Here is a 21,769-nt window from a genome sequence, read left to right on the forward strand (position 1 = left end):
CATTAGCTCTGCATAAAGGAAATAAAGCAGCGTAATCAGTGAATAACAATACGCAAGGAAAAAAAAAAAAAACTTTGTTGTGTACTGTTGTGTAGCATCACATGATACTATAGGCTACATTGTGTTATAGGCCTATTACCCAAGCATAACACGCACTAGTAAACACTTCTGATAACACTTAAACACTTCTGTTTCTAATACAGATGCTGAAGTGACTGTGAATTAAACATCGTTCTCTATTCTGACTCAATCTAATCAACCTCTCTATATTTGTCATGGAAACATATTGTTGATGTGTTTATGTGAATATGTGTTTTACTCCAGAAAATCTGTCAGAGGCACAAAATAACAATAATATTTTTACAAATTAGTCTGTAGTGGTAGAAGAATAATAATATTATTAAATAAAAACCATTTATTATGCATTATTATATGATATAATATACATTTTATTATGTAATAAACTATTTAACTCAATGTAAACATTTACAAAAAATTTTTAAATGTCTTAATAATGTAAAGCCATTTTTTTTTTATTGAACAATTTCAATTTATTAGGGAACAATAATATGCATGTGAACATATACACAAATAACATGACATTAAATCGCCATTCGATATATGTGCATATTCCTTGCAAAATAAAACAATAGCTTTACGCTTAACACTATGTTTTAACCCCTGACATTCAAAGATAGAAAAGAAATAGACATAGATTAATAATATAATTGTTACACTATGAACGCGACTTTTCAGGAGTGAACATTTTGTCCTAAAGAACCCAATAACAAAACCATACCAGTTTATTACAATTAAACTGTAGATAATCTGATATAGTGTCTAGATGTTGCCTTTCAGAATCACAAGTTACGGGTCAACTCTCAGTCCATCAATGAGTGCATAACCTTCTTTTAGGAATGCTCTTTTCCCATTTTTCTGGCTTCTTGAACTTTTAGCCACAACTTAGCATGAGCTTCACGATCTTCCTTTGAAAAGTCTTCTTTAAACTGGACGTTCATCTCTTCACTCCTGCCTCTCTCGTCTGGATGATCACTGGCCTGGGATTCCAATCACTGTTTCTCTTATTTCTTCTTATTCTTTTTCTGGGAGGCTGATTAGCCTGAGATCCCGTCTGTTGTTCAGTGAGATGTTCTCCTTCCTCAAGTCCATTTCCTCTTTCTTTCTGCCAATGTCTTCTTTGTTCTCTTGAACTGCTTGAGCATTTTCCTCCATTCTTTTTTCAATCGCTGATCCTTCTTGTCGAATCTCTTAATTAGGGTTTGAATTGCGTCAAATATCACTTTGTGATTTCATCCATTTGTTTGCTTTTGTCTTTCGCCTTTATTCTTGTTTTTTTGGGGTTCGGGCTGGGCAATGGTGTGTTCTTATCTGACTTTGCCAGTTTCTTCCATCATCGCTTCAACTTCTTCATCACATGCCTCTGTGAGAATGGTCATGATAAAGTCATGTTTGGCTAAAGTCAGACTCTGGTCTCATTTACATTTGAAGGAACGGAGAGTTTCTTCGGTAACACAACAAAACCAAAATTAAGTTAATAATGGATGCAGTTTCCACTCTTCTGGTTGTTTTCTTTGTCAGAGGTATCGATCCCCCTAAAGCTTTATATGTGGTGCACTGCTGAAATCTTTAATACTACATAAGGTTTATTTTCCACCAGGAGTCGCTGGACATAATACATGTAATAAAACATGGAGAGAATCTTGAACCTCAGAGTGAGAAAACTTTATTGATAAAGGCAAGAAAACACATGTGACAGATATACAGCAGTAGTAAAGATCTGTCTCTTTTTATTCATTTATTTGATGTATCTGAGGGAAATACAAACAATAAGCCTTTCAAACTGGATTTTTTTTTTTTTTTTTTTATCAGACTGAAAATAGGCAAAGAGAGTGAGCGTTCTGCTTTAGATTTCAATACTTCCTGAAAAAGATGAACATATGAAGGCAAATAAGTAAACCTCAAGTTACATATGTAAGTTTGTGAGAAATTACATTAGTACCTGATGTGTGAATATGTGCTTGATCTCGTTCAGCTCTTCTGGATCTGATCTCATAAACCACAATAATGACAGTAGCCACGCCCACCAGAGCAGAGAGGACCAATCGGATCACAGCTTCAGTAGGACCACACCAGTGGACAGAGTCTGAGGAATAAACACATCAAACTGAGATCAGATCAGTCAATAAACACTAATATCAGCGCTGTGGTACCTGCACATGTGTGACAGAGTGTGTTGATGTCCAGATGTGTGGTCTGGTTGCTGATGGGATTGTTCAGCACACAGCTGTAGGTGTTTTTATCCTGATATTCCACCTCCAGAGGTAGAGAGAGACTGATGCTGAGATCAGACACACTGATGCTGGACAATACACTGATTCCTCTGTACCAGGAGAGAGTCACATGACTCACATTCACCACTGATGAACACACCAATGAACATGATGATGATGATGATGATGATGAACAGTGTGAAGAGTTACTGATGACAGGAACAGGCAGACGAGCTGGAAAACATGAGAGAATAAAGATAAATGAAGATAAATGAGAATGAATGAAGATATTCCAGCAGACGAAGAAGAAACATCGAGAGGAACCGAGATGATCAAAAGTAGAGCATTTAAAAACAATTTAATAGAAAATGAAATATAAATCTGTCTGTTAATGTAAAAACAATAAGGGAATTAGTTATTTAAACTAACAAGTCATGATAAGATACTACTTTATAAGCTGTAATAAATAAAACGGGTGAAACTGATATTTAACTCACCGAAGACATTGAGACGAAAATAAAACCTCATCCGGAATTTGTTGGTCTGAAGTTCGTAACATCCACTATGTTCAGTTGTGATGTTTGTGATGGTCAGAGATCCAGTTTGATTGTCCAGCTTCAGTCTGTCTCTGAATCTCCCATCAAGAACATCATCATATACAGTGATTCTGTCGGTCCGTTTATTGATTTCAGCTATTACAGTGTTTTCAAACCTCCACTGAATCAGATCATCATCATCATCCTTCATTTCAGTAAGAGGATAGTTTAGAGAGACTGAATCTCCCTCCATCACTGACACTGACTTCAGCCCTGAATCACCAAACACACACACACACACACACACACGGGGAACAAAAACAGAAACAGGGTTCAACAGATTAAGACAGTCATTTATGAAAGTAAATTGTTTGAAATTTAAATTTGAAATGAATATCATCATTAAACAACAGAAACAAAATGGAGTTTGGATTAATAATTGTATATTTGTGCTGGTTAAAATATAAAACAGGTGAAACTGATATTAAACTCACCGTAGACATAGAGAGCGAACCTCTTGATCTCACTGTTGATCAGTAGTTTATAATCTCCTTCATGTTCAGTTGTGGTGTTTGTGATGGTCAGAGATCCAGTTTGATTGTCCAGCTTCAGTCTGTCTCTGAATCTCCCATCAAGAACATCATCATATACAGTGATTCTGTCGGCCGTTACATTGATTTCAGCTATTAAAGTGTTTTCATCTCCAAACCTCCACTGAATCTCATCATCATCCTTCATTTCAGTAAGATCAGAGTTTAGAGAGACTGAATCTCCCTCAATCACTGACACTGGCCGTCTAGGATCACTACCAAACACTCCTGAAGAACAGAGTTTTAAAGCTTTTAAATCACTTGATGTTGGTTTGATGAAGATCCATTAAAACACTTTTATTAATTTAAATGTGAAATTGATAATATTCTGCAGCAGCACAAACAAAAGACAAAAGATGATGAATGATTGCAATGAAGAGAGAAATATATGTATATATGGAACAATTACTAAAACCAATAACTAAAACTTTTACTTTAATGTTTAATGTCACACTAAAACTAATGTGTTGATTAGCTGAGCTTCATATTTATATATTTTTTATTTAATCAATCCATAATAACTGAGTTTAGAGCTGAATTCAAACTTGATCTCACAGTGAAATCACAGTTTAATTATTTCTATATGAGACTAACTGTAACATGTTTGCTCTGTTTAGATTTAGTTTTCTCTCTGTTTCCATTTGCCTGTGTTCTCTATCATTAGTTCATTAATCTCAGACCTGTTTCTGTTCTTCTGATTATCTCCCTGTTATTTAAACCCTGAGTTCTGTCCAGTTCATCGTCCGGTATCGTCTACGTTACGTGGTTGTGTTTCTCCTCATGATTCTCCTGTGTATTGTGTGGATTATTAGATTAAAGACTGTTCTTTGAGTTATTTCCTGAGTCGTGCGCTTCACTACAGCCACAGCTGACACTATCAGTGAATGATAATCTTCTCTAACTAAATTAAAGGGATACTTCAGCATTTAGCATTTAGCATTAAGCTTTGTATCAGTAGAAAACCTGTAGTATTTTCAAATTACCGTGCTTCCCTCCCTCATATCCCCCTGAGATGAGAGATTTATATATTTTTTTGTCTGGAAAAAAATCCTCAGATGACGCAAAAATCGTCATTTTGCATCATCGGAGGATTTTTTGGCCAGAGGCTAAAGACTACAGCCAGTAGGAGGAGCTGTTATTGCATATGTTCTGCATGTTTTCAACCCGCCCATAGAGGGTGGGATCTCACTCACAGAATGTACAAATAGTGTCAGCCATCTTTTCTTTGGAAGGTAAGCCAACAGGCTCTTGCTCTGTGGAGAAAGCTGAGTAGTAGGGGTTATACATCCTCTTTTTCCCGGACATGTCCGGCCGTCCTACAGTCGCCATTCATTGTTTACATGCACACCTTTTGTTTCAATCTAACTGAATTCATTCCGACTGGTGAATCTGAATGTAGTGTTTACATGAACGCTATACAAGTGATCGGTTGATGTGTGTTTTAGCATTGCTAAGAAAATTCCCGCTCCTCCGTGAGAGATACTTGACCGGTGTGTCTCACAGGTGTCGCTCATCAGTAATCACTCCACCAGCCTCGCGCCGTTCTCCCGCGGCCCTCAGCCTCGTCCTGCTCGCCACAGTAAACATGATGAATGGCGACTGTAGAACGCAAAAGACTCGTCACGGAGACTCACGATAAAACGGCGTCTTTTCAGTTTCGAGTCAACTAGGCGTGGCTTGTGGCTTCGTACGGCGGCTAAGCAAGTGCATTCTGGGAGATGTTGTCTTTTATCCACATGAGCCAAATTTTTTTTGGGCTTTTCTCAGTCTAGAAGGCTCCAAATTAAAAAATAATTTCACATTTCTACTACATAAATGACCCAATTTAAATACACATTCATCTTTCCAGAGGTGAAGTATCCCTTTAACCAGTAATTTGTCACATGGTACCAGAATATAAATAGAAATAAAGTTTCTTTATTTCCAGACGCCACAAACACAAACAGAGCAAAACTAATTTGAGAAACATTTTCTTCATCGGTTCACTGAAAAGCGATAGTAACTCTTAATGTTTGAAACACTCAGATTGCTCTGAAACACGACTGAACTTAGAAATGTATCTGTAATACTCCCCCAACCTCAGTTAGTTTCCGCTCACACATCCGTCTCCTTTAACATCACGGAAATCAACAAGCTTTTGCTGATCTTACATTTTCAAATGAATTCTGGCCCTGAAGTTATGAAAATGGTGGTCTTGTTGGAGATGTTTGTACACTAAAATGTTGAATGTTTTCAGGGTAGTTTTTCCAGTCCTTGTACCGTCACTGTTGAAATATGAAAGATGTTATATCAGCTCATCATTATTTCAGAAAACACTGATCCAGGCCTTCTCAGTTTCTTCAGAAGAAAAGACCAAAAGACTCAGTTTTTACCAAGACTAAATCTTGCAGGTCACCAAATTCTAATTTCTCTAAATGAACAATTATATTTACAGGTTACTGTGTGTTCCTTTAACTCTGACTCTTGTTGTAGCAACACAAGCAAAAATTACTTAATGATGTAATTTACTGGCTTTTGCGTCAAATGGACCCTGCAATGGTTTTTCTCTTTTATTTTATCAGTACAAACATCTGTGTGTGTGGTTTGATCTGTCGGTGGATAAACAGCTTCTGCTGGATGTTTGTCGTCTCTGTGTGTGTCAGTAGTTTGTGGCTGAAGCGTTTCTTCATTTCCTCTCCTGCTAATAAGAAGCTCACAATCTTCCACTCCACACAAAACATCTTTACACTGAAATAAAGTGAATCCATCAACAGTCAAATAAGAGTCACAGGTCAGAGGTCAAATATGATTGACAGCTCACAGCACTAAATAACACATCAGTAGATACAGATATCTAATCCAATAATTCTCTATTCGCTATTAGCAGGAGAGAAAATGAAGAAACGCTTCACCCACAAACTGCTGACACACACAGATCAACCACAAACGTCTAGCAGAAGCTGTTTATCCCCTCGACAGATCAAACCAGACACCACAGTGTAGAAGTGATCTTTGATGGCAATCTTTCTTTTGAAAGCCACATTTCTGGCGTTTGTAAAACCCGCTTTTTTCCATCTTAAAAATGTCTCTAAATTACAACATATGCTCTGAATATCAGATGCAGAAAAGTTAGTTCATGTGTTCATGACCTCAAGGCTAGATTATTGTAATGCTTTAACGATAGGCATTATTGGTAGATGTTATCTGAAATTAAATGAGGTCAGATTAAACTGTGTGAGAGTTTGGAGTGTTTAAAAAGATGAGATGTACAACAGATATAAATTAAGCGTATTTACAGTTTCCACGTGGAACTTAAAACAACACAATAAAACTAGAATTCGAAGGTATTCTAGCGTTAAAAATACTGTTAAAAGCATGTAGTCTGTTTGCACTATACCATAAAACAGTCCATAAGAATCCTAACGTGTTGATAGTCCCAAAGTGAATGCGAGACATGTCCACTGGTGTATATGCAAATCCCACGGAGGTGATAATCCAAACTGTGCTGGAAAGTCCACAAAGGTAACCCCACCGTCCAGTGTGCTGGAGATCACCATACGGTCATAGTGTGAGCAACGACCCCCAGGGTGCTTCTCAATACTCTGATTGATGCTTCCTCGTTTCCTCACTCCTCTGTCCTCCAGCCTGTGACCCGGAAACCGATCGTACTCGGCCATCTTGAAGGACCATCCTAAGGGGATGATTGTGCACATGACAGGCAGACCCATGATCATTTAAAGACATACACACATTTAAAACAGATAAGAGGAATAAAATGGCTATGGGTACGTTTACACGACAACAATATGCTTTAAAGCAGAGGAGTTTTTCCTTTGAGTTTTCCGAGTACGGACAACACCATTGTCAAAACGATCCCCATTCACACGGATCTGCGAAAATGAATAAAACGCTGTATTCTGGTGCCAGGCCATTAAATGGCGATGAAACACAATAGACTGAACACACAATACGCATGTGCGTGATGTGATTATCTTCAGAGATTAGCGTTTTTGTTGTATCACAAAGACTGGACAAACTAGATATTTCAGGGTGATCTAGTCTGGATTAAAACTCAAAACATTTTTTGTTAATTAAATCTCAAAACGATTTATGTAGCGTGGCCACATAAGGGGAAGCTTATGTATAGTAATACTGATGAATAACAGTGTATGTTCTGTCATTTATTTTAACTGCTTTCCCCATATAAGGAACCAGCATACCGGCGTTAGGGAGAGCGTGCTTTTATTCTCAAAACTCACCCGATCGATTCTGGATTACTTTTTTGCTGGTTGGTTTTGGAGCGCTTTGCTTGGGAAGTATATCCGTTGTGTTCGTTGGCTGGATTACTCGCCTCGGAGGACTTTAAACTGTCATAAACTTCCTAGATTATTCTGCTCCTGGATTCGACTTCCTTACCGGTGGCCAGGGAGGAAAGCCAGGGAGTCTTCAGGTCTTGGTGCTTGATAGTGCTCACGCTTTATGTTGTCATTCAGACACCATGTAGTTCATCCAGTCCATTGGCTCTTCAACTCTTTTGATAACTCCTAATGTCTAATCCTGTCTAATTCTTTCTTTAGACGATCGTTGAGCGGTGCTGGAACTCGAGGATCCACTACAGGTTGTGCATTTTCTTTCAGCTGAATCTTGTGAACATAAGGAAAGACACCAAAGCCTTTAAACACATCTGCGAAGCTCTGCACTGTGTCGCAGTTGCTTGTACTCACAGCTGAACTGTCATGGTTGATGTGGTTCACCCTTTCGACAAGATTCAAGTTCTCACAGGCTTTGTCACCCGACAGGGACTCTATAGTTCCTCACCAGTGAACAGCTCATGAGTTCTCACTTACAAATAACTCAAGTAAAAATGTATTTGGCGTGATGTCCGAGGAGCTCGATATTTGGCCCGAACCCGGTAGGAACAAACCAAGAGTGAGGAGTCGGGGGTGGTGGAGGGATGCTGAAACTGTCGAGGAATGTAGATCCATAGATTATTATAGATTACTCCTCCCGAACTTTGTTAATAAAACAACATTAGGTGATGCACTTTCTCTTTCACTATTACTTTTAGCTTGCCTATGCCTAGAGTTTCATTGCTTTGTCTAGTGTAGTCATCTATCATCTTAACAGATCACTCTTTTTGTCTCACTGTTCATTTAGAAACACATTGTTTACATGTTTACACCTTTACATTTCGCACATGTTTTCCAGAAGCTGGACACTGCTTAGGCTGATGATCGGTACCACAACGACTGCAACTATAAACACCATCCTTCTGCTTTACAGCTCTGGATGTGTGTCGCTTCCCTTTAACCCTCTGGGGTCTGAGGTGTTTTCTGGCCCTGGAGGTGTTCTGACATGCTCTGACATTTGTGCTTATTTCTGTTACTTGTGACATTTTCATGGCTAAAGTCTGATTACACTGTATTTAGCACAAACTCTGCTACAATAATATATCAGCAGCATGTGTGTAAAAGTTTGTAGTTTTGAGATAATAACATGTATGCGTGGTTTGTGAAAAAACAAAAACAAAAATTGTCACTGAAATAAGGCCATGAAACCCATACTGATTATTTCTTCATAAGACTTTTGAAAATTGTATGACGTAGCCTAGAATATTTGCTTCAAAACTATGTGAAAATCATCCTGACTGCTCATTCAGAGAAGACAATATATTGATTTAAAATTTCTAAGATGTGTTTTGTGTAAGAAAGCTTTATGCAAGAGGCGTGAACATCTCATTAATATGTAAGCTTTTCACACCTGAGAAAGACAAAGACCCTCCCCTAACAGCCCTATTAGGAGCCATCAGGCCCTATCATTCTGAGCAACCTTGCACAAAGAATGAGGAGATTTAAAAAAGAATGGCTTTTTGATTGTTTGGATTTATTTACAACACAACATAATCCAAAGATACACAACAAATGACAAAAAAACTGCAGTGATTGTGGCATCTATGATTGCAGACACGCTCTTTGGCTTCATCTCACCCAACATATTCATATGAATTTGGGCAAGTTCACTGGCTTGACAGATCTTAATTGCCTTTTGTAAAGTAAGTTCTGTTTCTCTCAATAACGAAACGGATATCTTTCATAAGTTTCATTCTTTTTAGGTGAACAGTGAGCAGTGAGCAGTGAATTTGGCCAGCACATCATCAAGCTTGTTTTTATCTCCGTTCTTATCAAAGATGAAGGGATTACTTTACACTTTAATAGTGTCAGGGTTAAAGAGTTACTTTTGGCCCCTAGAGGCCGCCATTGCGTCTATTGTTGGTTTTCAGTCTCTGTCTTGTTGTCACATGTGCCTTGTTCTCTGTTTGTGTTGTAGTGGCAAACAATTTTACATCACTGAATAAGAGACAAACATGGATCAATTGTCTTTAACAATTATTTATTCCCTTGCAAGGAAAGGTCAGCAGTCATACAGTCATTACAAAGAGCCTGCAGAGTGTGACCATGAGTGGGGGGTATCCTTCATTCTTTATAGTTGTTCCTCCCCCAAGGTTGTTTTCCCGAGGCTACATCAAGATACATCCTAGCCATAACTAACATATTGTTTATATTTGTCTATCATACTTAATCATATTACACCCTTGAATGGAGACTCGGTCATACATTCAGTCACATTAACTTTTGTCCGGTCATATACAAGGACATAGACATACATATATTAATAAGAATATGTATCGACACCACATTAGTCTAATAACCATCATATTTCCAAGATTCTATAATATAATTAAGTGCAAACATAATAGAACATAAAATTTCTTCCACAGTGTTTTAAGTCACCCTTCTCATGAGTACTTTGCTCAATGTTTCACGTGCCATGACCATGTCTAGGTTATTCTCTTGCTATGCTTTTTGATTTATTCAAAATCTACTTTGTGTACCTGCAATGGTTCCTTTGTGTTGTTTTATTGAAATTACTCACAAATCTTCTTTGTGAACTTTTTTGAATGCCTTTTGGATTGGCATTGTGAACTTCTGAGATCTGCCGGCTGGAACTATTCCTCTTATTTTTTGTTGATTCTGGAGAACATTTTTGTTTGTGGACTTTTTGGATTTTCTTTTTGGACTGTTGTCAAACTTTTTGGAGTTGACTTTTTTTTTTTTTTTTTTTTCTGTTAAAGTTTGGACTTGCCTTTCATCAAATTAAAGCTCTGAAATCTTCTCCCCAGAACTGTCATCTGGTTTATCTGCATTTGGGCTTTATGACTGTTCAAATTTTCACACTAGTTCTATCCTGTGTTTCTGACAAATAGCCTGTGGACCAGCAATCGTCAGTAAAGCAACCTAACGTGCTTCTGGCTTCGTGTGTGTCCCGATGGCTGCCATGTGTAACTCAAATTGCTGCCTGAAACTGTGGCAGTCGCTGTCAACATTCCCGTGAGCTTCACATTCTCTGCCGATTTCAAAGTCTCCATCATGTTGCTTTTACAACAAGCTGTTTTTAGTTTGAGTTCAGTCCTGGTAGGCCTACCATGTTTTGTTCAGTGATTAAAAAAAAAAAAAAAAATTCTCAGTGCAGTTTCAACATGTCTGTTTATTTTCTCTGAACACTAAAACGTGGTTTTATTCTTCAATATTCGTTGCATAGCATTCTTCACATAATACTGAACACAGTGGCACTGTGACAGCGCCATCTAGTGGCTTTCTTGAGTAACAGACACAATCACTGGATCTCATTACAGAGACTGAGTAAATAACTCCTGATAACATGTGAGTTCAGAGTGAGCCACTAGATGGAGGAGTTGCTCCTCAGACGAGACCACAGAGACAAATCACACTAGAGATTTAAAGACTTTATCGTTGGAGGAAATGGAGCATCGATATGTTGTGTTTATGTATTTCAATGTGCTCTCAATGTATATTATATTGTGTCCCAAATCAAGAAAATTAGAAAGTTAATGAGCTAATAATAATAATGTAAACATTTACAAATAATGTTTTAAATAATATATTAAAAAAATTAAAGCTTTATATGTGGCTCACTGCTTATCATAATATAGGCTATTGTAGGACTACACATTTATAAAATGTTAAATCTAGGTTCCAACACAATGTTATATCAACTGAAAAAGTTATTTACATGGTGTTTTACATTTTGAGATAAAGATGATGAGATTCTAAGAAGATTAAGACAGGCAACCCAGGTGTCTGTCAGGCTGATTGGATTAGCATCTATGAATTTGAATGACACTGTTATGCTGATGAGATCAGGGCTGGGGAAACTCCAGTAAAGGGCTGACTCCTGAACTGCATTTGCATGCTTTGTTCAGATTGTCTCCACCTCTATGTATCCCTCCCCTTTGAAAGGTATAAACTCTACTGTGCTGAGCTATAGTTAGACTTGGATGACTACAGCGACACACAGCGAGTCCTCAATAAAGAGTAACTTCTGCTTGAAAGATATCCCAACGTCTCCTGGTCATTACAACACTATATATAAAGTCTGTATTCCTCCAGGAGGAGCTCAACATAATAAATGTAATAAAACATAGAGAGACTCTTGAATCTCTTTATTGATAAAAGTAAGCAAATAGATATGACAGATATACAGCAGGAGTAGTAAAGTAAGATCTGTATGACTCTTTATTTACTTTTTTTTATATCACAGAGAAATATTAACAAAGCCTTACAAATTAGTTTTTATAAAAATATGACACTGGAGGAGAGAACAGAAGCTCAATCAATATTATTTATTATGACAATAATGCTAGAAAAACAAAAAAAAAACACTTGAAGAACCTTTAAAGTTCAGCGTTTTGCTTTAGATTTCAATACTTCCTGAAAAAGATGAACATATAAAACTGTAAATTAATAAATCTCACAAATATTAATATATGCAAATTGAGTTTGTGAGAAATGACATCATCAATCATGTACCTGATGTGTGAATATGTGCTTGATCTCGTTCAGCTCTTCTGGATCTGATCTCATAAACCACAATAATGACAGTAGCCACGCCCACCAGAGCAGAGAGGACCAATCGGATCACAGCTTCAGTAGGACCACAACAGTGGACAGAGTCTGAGGAAAAAACACATCAAACTGAGATCAGATCAGTCAATAAACACTAATATCAGCGCTGATGAATGGAGTGAATTTTGTGCCACAATTAAACAAATAAATCCAGCATTTTGATCCAGCAACTCGATCTGCTTTGCAAAGGAAAACTCGACTCACAAACAAACAGAAAGCAATGTGCAAATACAAAGGTCAATTTGAGCAAAAACGCAGAGGAGTAACAAATATGTATTGTGTTTTACAAATATAAATAAATGAGCCTAGATAAGATTTCACAAATAAATACAAACCATCCTACAAATTGCATGTAACCTTTAAACAAATACCAAATCTAGTGCATACAAATGCATGTCTGTCTGTTATGATTGTGAGACACTTGTCTTTTTATGAGATCTCTCGGATCGATTTTCTCACAAATGCAGTTGAGCAACTTCCTCTTCTAAAACAGTAGATGGCGCTAAGATAGTGGATTAATTTAGCACTAGTCTCCTGGGAGAAGCACTGATTTGAAACCATAGACAGTATATAAACTGGACACAGCGACCCCATAGGTTACAATGAAGAAAAGTGAAGTCAATTAGAAGCACTAACTTCCTGATGGCTGAGCGTACTGCGCAGACTCAAACTGAGCTTGACAACATAGATGTGACGTGAGCAACCCGTCTGTCTTCTAGTAGCTGTGCCAAGAGAAATCTGAATCATTCCCTTCCGAAACTTGCAGAGACGGAGAGTGTGAGTAGGAGGTGTCCATGAGCTAGCAGCAGGAGCAACTTCTGCTAAGTATTCTGATTAATTACTTTGTCATTTTGCCTCCACGTCCCCCCAATTGCTCGCGAGCTTCTCCTCCTGTCCATACGGTAATCTCTCTACTGTGCGACAGAGAGTCGCGTGCTTATGACGCAATCGTTAGCCTAATTTTACAAAAACTGCATCTACGGGGCCATAACTTAAGATACAAGGTAATGGAGCATTTTATACATTTTCGTGTTTCTTTAGAAATAAATAATGGACAAATGGAGTCTTTAAACGCCTCAGATGTAAAGTTATTTGCAGTCAAAGTGACGCCAAAATGAATGGGAGTCAATGGAATGCTAACAGCAGGTGATGGTCCGCTAATCAATGGCGGCGCCCGGGGAAGCTTTAATATTTTATGAAACCCTGCCCCCCTGTTTGAAACGCTTGCATTTGACTACAGCTGAAAAAATGAGCGGTGAACAGGTGAGTTTCTGTCTTACTGTATCTATAATAAACATCAAGCAAAAGAAAACCTCAAAAAGGTTAATTACACATCTAGACAGAAATCCTCATTAGCACTTATAGCACTTCACTCTCTCTAGGATAGGAGAATCTATAAGCTGAAAGCTCATCTTCTCTACATCGGACGGGTGCGAAATGACTAAATTAGTGATTATGTCTACACTGAACATTTCATTTAATTGAACGGAGTTACGGCAGTTACTGGTGATGACAGGAACAGACGAACTGAGAAAGATTAGAAACATCAGAGTAAATCATAATCTCTGCTGAGGGAGTGTTTGTGATTTTCAGATAAAAAAAAAAAATGAATTACACAGAGATGCCAGTATCAGAATAATCAATCCAAAGAAAAGTGTTTAGAAGTTTGAAATTTGAACTCCAAAAATGATGGTGTGTCTTAGATTTAACTATTTTAAAATTGAAAAACTCTTTTTTACATTTAGGATATGTATACTTCAAAGTGATTAACAAACAAAGGGAACGTCTCGGTTACTGATGTAACCCTCGTTCCCTGAAGGAGGGAATGGGAGATGTAACGTCGACGTGACGACGTAATTGGGATCACTTTAGGGAGCCCTATCAACTTCGAGTGTCTACAGAACGAGCCAATGAACTTTGGCGTGCGTGAATCGCGTCATCGGCACACGCACACATTGTTTTCGCTGAGGAGCCGAGATTTGTGACGGCCATGCAGCGATGGTCAGCAACGGTGGTGACGGGACGTTACGTCTCCCTTTCAGTTGCTCATGTTCGACATAACGTCGACGTGATGACGTAATTGGGATCCCATGGAAAACGCCACAGTTGCTGCCACATCCAGCGCCCTACGCAAGACTCTCAGACCCCCAACTGCTGGGGCGGAAGACCTGCGTAGAGGGAGTTCAACTGCTGTTCCATTACACCCCACACAGTGGAACTCTTGGATAACATTGGGAAAGCGTACCTTTCCAGGGGAAAGGACGCTGCGGAGCCACATCCTGCCCGAAGGGAGGTAACATGTGGAGAATACACATATGGACTGGCCGAAGAGGCAGTGCAACATATGGAATGTCACTGGGGTGGCTCCACCCGAAGGGGGAGACTACACCGACAGTGACGACAGAGCAGACTCTGCCGAGGGAAAGACACGGGCTCACCGCAGGGAGCTGGTCATGGAAGAATACACATATGGGATCGCCGCAGGGATCACCACATATGGAACCCAGCCTAGCACAAGTTACACAAGCATATGAGCACTAGGCCTGGCGTCGGACGCTCCGCAACGTCCGACTGCTGAAGGGGTGTGGAGGAACTCACAGGGTTCACCAATTGGGGAACTCAGCTGGAGCAAAAAGCGCACGTATCCATTCCTAGGAAGGGAGTGGCGCATCAAGCCGACACTAGAGCGGGAACTTCAGTGTTACCGGCTAGTTGAAGCGAGCACACAGGAAGAAACCGGCTCAACACGTAGGCTATAAAACCTAGCAAACGTGTTAGGTGTCGCCCAGCCCGCAGCTCTACAGATGTCTGTCAGCGAGGCGCCGTGTGCCAGTGCCCAGGAAGAAGCGACACCCCTAGTGGAGTGGGCTTTCAACTCAGGCGGGCAGGGCACGCCTTGGGCTTCGTAAGCCAAGGCGATGGCATCCACTATCCAGTGGGCCATCCTCTGCTTGGAGACAGCCTTCCCCTTCTGCTGGCCTCCGTAATAGACGAAGAGCTGATCTGAGGTCCTGAGACTTTGCATTCTGTCCACGTACAGATGCAGAGCGCGAACGGGACAGAGAAAAGCCAGGGCTGGGTCTGCCTCCTCCGAAGGCAGCGCTTGCAGGTTCACTACCTGGTCCCGGAAGGGAGTGGTAGGAACCTTGGGTACGTATCCGGGCCGGGGTCTCAGGATCACGTGAGAGTTATCCGGGCCGAATTCTAGGCACGATTCGTCGACCGAAAATGCATGCAGGTCCCCTAACCTCTTGATAGAGGCCAATGCAACCAGGAGTACTGTCTTACAGGACAGGATTTTTAACTCAGCTGATTGCAGAGGCTCGAAGGGTGGTCTCTCAAGTGCCAAAAGGACCAGAGACAAATCCCAAGAGGGTATAGAGAGTGGGCGAGGAGGATTCAAGTCAAGTCAAGTCAAGTCAAGTGTATTTGTATAGCGCTTTTCACAATACAGATTGTATCAAAGCAGCTTCACAGTATTAAATTAAAATAATACAACAAGTTTTGTTTCTAATGGAATTTATTGATTGATAAAATTAAAATTAAATATCCCCAAAATATCCCCAACTGAGCAAGCCAAAGGCAACAGTGGCAAGGAACCGAAAAACTCCATCAGGTGACCTAATGGAGAAAAAAAAAAACCTTGGAAGAACCCAGGCTCAGTCGGGGGCCAGTTCTCCTCTGGCGTTTATGAACTATAGACCGGATTTAACTGTAAGATTAAAAATATTATATGAATGCCTGGCTGAAGAGATGCATCTTTAATCTAGTTTTAAACTGGGAGAGCGAGTCTGAGCAATGAACAGTATCAGGAAGGCTATTCCAGAGTTTTGGAGCTAAATGTGAAAATGCTCTCCCTCCTGTGGTGGATCTGGATATCCTAGGTATGACCAAACACCTCGAATTAAGTGATCTTAAAGAGCGCGATGGATTGTAGGGCGATAGAAGATCCGTTAAATAGACTGGAGCTAAGCCGTTTAGGGCTTTATAAGTCAGTAGCAATACCTTGTAGTTAATACGGGACTTTATAGGTAACCAATGTAGTGATATTAAAATCGGTGTTATATGATCATATTTTCTTGATCTAGTAAGAACTCTAGCGGCTGCATTTTGGACTAACTGTAGCTTGTTTATTGAGAATGCAGGACAACCAGCTAATAAAGCATTACAGTAATCTAGTCTCGAGGTCATGAATGCATGAACTAACTTTTCTGCATCAGAAACTGATAGCATATTACGTAGCTTAGCAATGTTTCTAAGGTGGAAGAAGGCTGTTTTTGTAACATATGAAATAATGTTATGAAATAACACCCAGGTCTTTTACTGTGTAGAGGATAAAGTAACAGGGCATCCTACTATGTTAAAATTGTATTGTGAGAGGATTTGTGGGTGGTTTTTTGAACCAATAAGTAGTACCTCTGTCTTGTCTGGATTTAATAAAAGAAAATTACACGTCATCCAATCTTTTATATCTTGAACACACTCTGTCAATTTGGATAATTTAGCGTTTTCATCCGGCCGTGATGAAATATATATTTGAGTGTCATCAGGATAACAATGGAAACTAATTCCATGTTTCCTTATAATATTTCCAAGTGGCAACATATATATTGAGAATAATAGAGGGCCTAACACAGATCCTTGCGGCACTCCATAGTTTACTGAAGTTATGATTGATTTTTCTCCATTTAAATAGACAAAATGGTAGCGGTCAGAGAAGTATGATCTGAACCAGCTTAATGCTTGTCCTTGAACACCAGTATAATTTTGTAGTCGATCTAAGAGTATTGTATGATCTATAGTATCAAACGCAGCACTAAGATCAAGTAAAACTAGTATTGAGATACAGCCTTGGTCAGAAGCTAAAAGTAAATCATTTGTGATTTTAACGAGCGCAGTTTCAGTGCTATGGTGCGGCCTAAAACCAGACTGAAACTTTTCATAGATGTAATTTTCTTGCAAGAAAGAGCCCAGTTGAGCGGACACAACTTTTTCTAATATTTTAGACATAAATGGAAGATTTGAAATTGGTCTATAATTTGCTAGGTTATTATGATCTAATTGTGGTTTCTTAATGAGTGGTTTTATAACTGCCAATTTAAATGTTCTTGGAACATGACCTAAAGATAAAGTTAATAATATTGAGGAGAGGCTCTTCCACTATAAGTAACACTTCTTTCAGTAGTTTAGTTGGTATAGGATCTAATAAACATGTTGTTGTTTTAGAGGAAGTGATAAGTTTATTTAACTCTTTTTGTTCTATAGTTGTAAAGCACTGTAATTGTTCTTGCGGGGTGATAATTGATAATTGAGATTGTTTTGGTTGTTTTCTATTAGTTTGCGGAGGTGCTCAGCCCTGGCCGTTTTTAGGGCCTTTTTATAACTTGACATACTGTCTTTCCACGCGATTCTAAAGACCTCTAAGTTAGTTTGTTTCCATTTACGCTCTAAATTACGGGTTTCTCTCTTTAGAACATTCTTGCATTGTTGTACCATGGTGCTTTACTTTTCTCTCTGACCTTTTTTAATTTAACGGGTGCAACAATATCCAATGTTCTGGAGAGAATGGTGCTCATAGTGCTAGTTAGTTCTTCTAGTTCATCTGTTTGTTTGGGTTCAGGCAGCAGCGGAAACAAATCGGATAAGCAATTTGAGAAATTATCTATGGTAGATGGGAGGATTGTTCTGCCTGGTCGATAACGCGGCGCAGCATGACATATTACAGCAGTACGTAATATGCAAGTTACCATGTAATGGTCAGTAACATCATCACTTTGCGGTATAATATCTATATCGGTTGGATCGGTTCCATATGATATAATTAAATCGATTGTATGATTAACCTGTTAACCGTTGCCAGTGCGCGGGCGCACTGAAGCGTGTTTTTTTTATATATATAGTTCAAAGTTACTATCAGATTTAATGTTATACCTTGACAAACTATACATCATTAAAAAGATATAAGACTCAAGTTTCAGTATTTGACCACTATTGTATTCTGAGAAACTTATAGCAACAGTTATTTCTTAATTTGTGTCAGGAGTTATGAAATGAAAAAATGAGTTGATACCTTTAATATGAATTATGCGCGTCAGCCGCTTTCATTCATAAAAAAACTCCGTGCTGTCGTCATGACAGCGATTCACAAAACAACGTCCTTCAGGGCTTTTAGCTCAAAAATGTGCAGATTTGGAGAAATATTGATATATTCAGGGGGAGACTGAGACTGAATGGGGCTCGTTTGCACCACAAAACAATAGAGACAATATACTGGATAGATGGTTAGAAGATGACAATAAACATCAGTTGCATTTTAGAGTCAAATCAAAATAAAGTCATTTGACATGGTCTTGAAAAACATTTAACTAAATACAGAGTTTTGGACTTATTATCTTCAGATTTGAAACAAAATGTTTAGACATGTGGCTTTAGCTGTAGTGCATTTCTAGATAGCTACAGTGCCAACTTCAATTTTATTTTCATGAGGATGTTTCATAAAAATTAATTTCTAATAACTTTACAAAACTTTGAAGCTATTTATAACAATTTTTTTCATTATGACAATAATTAATTCTACATTTACAATAAATGCCAGGTGTCAGCTTTCAAATGAGATCATACTTGTGCTTTTAGTACAAAGGGTTCATGAACTGTATCTGTTTCAGTTTGGGTATGTCATTTCTGGGGATTTTTCAAAAGTGGGGTTGCAGCTTAACAGGTTAACAGATGAAGCTCCATTAACTGCATCTGTAATATGCTGCCAAGCATTTTTACCTAAAGCATTTAGGTATTACCTAAAAAATCCTTTTTTTAGGATCTGATACGCCACTATGTACGCTTGAAAATAAAATGTGGCGTTTTGAATGAACTTCTGATAATAAAACTTCAATTTCTGCATCTGAGAAATTTCTCTTCTTCATTCGCTTTTGAGAAGATGTGTTGAAATCCTTCGTTTCGTGTCATAATATGATGCCCATATATAGTTGTCAGTCGGTTTTAATGGGCGGGATTTATGGTAATTGAGAATGAGCGTGCACGCGCGTCCTATTTACGACTGATTGGAATTCATTAACCCACACACACATTTCACTATCAAATCTGACGTTTACGAAGTATTTGTGAATCAGGAGAAGAATTTTCGGGAATGTCTCTTTACGCGCAAATCACTCACATATTTACTCGTATATTTACGAATGTTTCATGAATGAGACCCAATGTGTGTGCGCCCGCTTCCTGTTTATACCCGGGGCGGGGGCGCATGACGAGATTCACGCACTCCAACGTTCATTGGCTCGTTCTGTAGACACTCGAAGTTGATAGGGCTCCCTGAAGTGTTCCCAATTACGTCGTCACGTCGACGTTATGTCGAACGTGAGCGACTGAAAGGGAACCAATAATAAACTCACTATAGACAATGAGACTGAACCGCTTTCTCACACCGTTGATCAGTCGTTGATAATCTCCAGCATGTTCAGCTCTGGTGTTTGTGATGGTCAGAGATCCAGTTTGATTGTCCAGCTTCAGTCTGTCTCTGAATCTCCCATCAAGAACATCATCATATACAGTGATTCTGTCGGCCGTTACATTGATTTCAGCTATTAAAGTGTTTTCATCTCCAAACCTCCACTGAATCACATCATCATCCTTCATTTCAGTAAGACGAGCTTTTAGAGTGACTGAACCTCCCTCCATCACTGACACTGAATCATCACACAGAACAAACAGAAACAGGGTTTGTCACAGATAAACAGATTATAATTGTTTATTAAATTAAAGATTGAAATTTAAAATAAACAATACCTTAAAACAACACAAACAAAAAAACAAATGGCGTATGAATTCATTTAAATGTTGTCATTATAAAATAGGTTTAACCGCTTTGAACTCACCATTGACAGTGAGCCTGAATCTCTTGGTCTCACTGTTGATCTGTAGTTGATAAACTCCAGCATGTTCAGTTCTGGTGTTTGTGATGGTCAGAGATCCAGTTTGATTGTCCAGCTTCAGTCTGTCTCTGAATCTCCCATCAAGAAAATCATCATATACAGTGATTCTGTCGGTCCGTTTATTGATTTCAGCTATTAAAGTGCTTTTATTTCCAAATCTCCACTGAATCACATCATCATCCTTCATTTCAGTAAGATCAGAGTTTAGAGAGACTGAATCTCCCTCCATCACTGATATTTTAACTGTAGCTCCAAACACTCCTGAAAACAGAGTTTTTCAAATCACTTGAATACTTTCACTAAAATACTTTTATTAATTTAAACATGACATTATTAATATTCTGCAGCAGTACAAAGACAAATGACGATGAGAAGAGAAATAGATTTATATATGAAACAATAACTAAAATAAGATACTTTTACTGTAATGTTTAATGTCACACTCAAACTAATGCTGTTGAGTATGTCTTCATATTTATTTTGTTATATTTAATAAATCACTAATAATTGAGTTTAGAGCTGAATTCACGCTTGATCTGACAGTTTAATTATTTCTATATGAGAATAACAGTTAATGTTGTATGTTGAATGTTGTAATTTAACCAGTAATTTATCACATCAGAACAGAAAAAACTGAAACCAGAAAAACACATTTAAAACTCACCATCCAGACGCCACAAACACAAACAGAGCAAAACTAATTTGAGAAAAAAAAATGTCATCGGTTTCAGTCCACGAATATGAAAAGCCAAACTCTTCAAAACAGCTTCAGTAATAGATCCTGTTCAGTGGGTTTATTTTCAAAAGTGTCCCATGAAGTTGAGAAGTTAAAATGTTATTTTAGTGAGTCTTAAACTAACATTTAAAAAAAAATATTATTAACATTTATCATGTGAGACTCAAACAATGTTATTTCAGTATCGTTGAGATACTATTTTTTTTTTTTTTTTTTTTTTTTTTTTTTTTTAGTTGAAGTTTTAGTAATTGTTGTGTGTTTTTGAGATTGTTAGTGTGGAAAAAAGTTTATCTTTAAGATGTGTGTTTGTCTCTTATTCAGTGATATAATTTAGTTTGTCACCACATTAGTAATTTTAGAATTTTTTATGAATATGATTTATTTATTATTTTTCTAAATGTTAATCTTCTACTAGCATGTCGTTCTTTCCTAGCTAGAAATTGGCTATATTAGCTAAAAACATCCACCCTGTTATGATACGTTGGATTGTAAGTGGACAGCTTTAATGCTAAAAGGCCTCGACACACCAAGCTGACGGTCGGCCGTTGACCAACATCGAGCTGCTGTTGAGCGTTGTTCGCCTGTTTTTGCGGTGTGTTCTGAACCATCAGCACCAGTCAGACTTCATTGCTCTGTTGCGAACGGCTTTCAATGGACAGTAGCTAAAACTGCTCGCTAAATGACGCTAGATGACATACTAGCGAGTC

The 21,769-nt window shown here is 38.3% G+C and overlaps 1 protein-coding gene across 1 annotated transcript; it reads right to left on the reverse strand.

Moving 5' to 3' along the window:
• Window positions 1-1,723: 1,723 nt before the first annotated feature.
• Window positions 1,724-20,047, reverse strand: LOC307170016 (CD48 antigen-like). Its single transcript, XM_079890949.1, has 5 exons — window positions 20,002-20,047; window positions 2,789-3,003; window positions 2,232-2,525; window positions 2,021-2,164; window positions 1,724-1,941 (listed from the first exon to the last, which is right to left on the reverse strand). Exons 1-5 carry the CDS (start codon window positions 20,028-20,030, stop codon window positions 1,925-1,927), a joined length of 699 nt encoding a protein of 232 aa, XP_079747075.1. The 5' UTR covers window positions 20,031-20,047; the 3' UTR covers window positions 1,724-1,924.
• Window positions 20,048-21,769: the final 1,722 nt, after the last annotated feature.

This window comes from Squalius cephalus (genome assembly GCF_949319135.1).
Source record: "Squalius cephalus genome assembly, chromosome: 13".
Lineage (NCBI taxonomy): Eukaryota > Metazoa > Chordata > Actinopteri > Cypriniformes > Leuciscidae > Squalius > Squalius cephalus.

Coding starts and splice junctions, on each gene's coding strand:
- LOC307170016 (XM_079890949.1), bottom strand. CDS start 20,030: ATGAAGGATGATGATGTGATTCAGTGGAG. Junction 3,004..20,001: donor GATGATGTGATTCAGTGGAG/GTTTGGAGATGA, acceptor GATTCAGTGGAG/GTTTGAAAACACTGTAATAG. Junction 2,165..2,231: donor ACTCTGTCACACATGTGCAG/GTACCACAGCGC, acceptor TTTATTCCTCAG/ACTCTGTCCACTGGTGTGGT.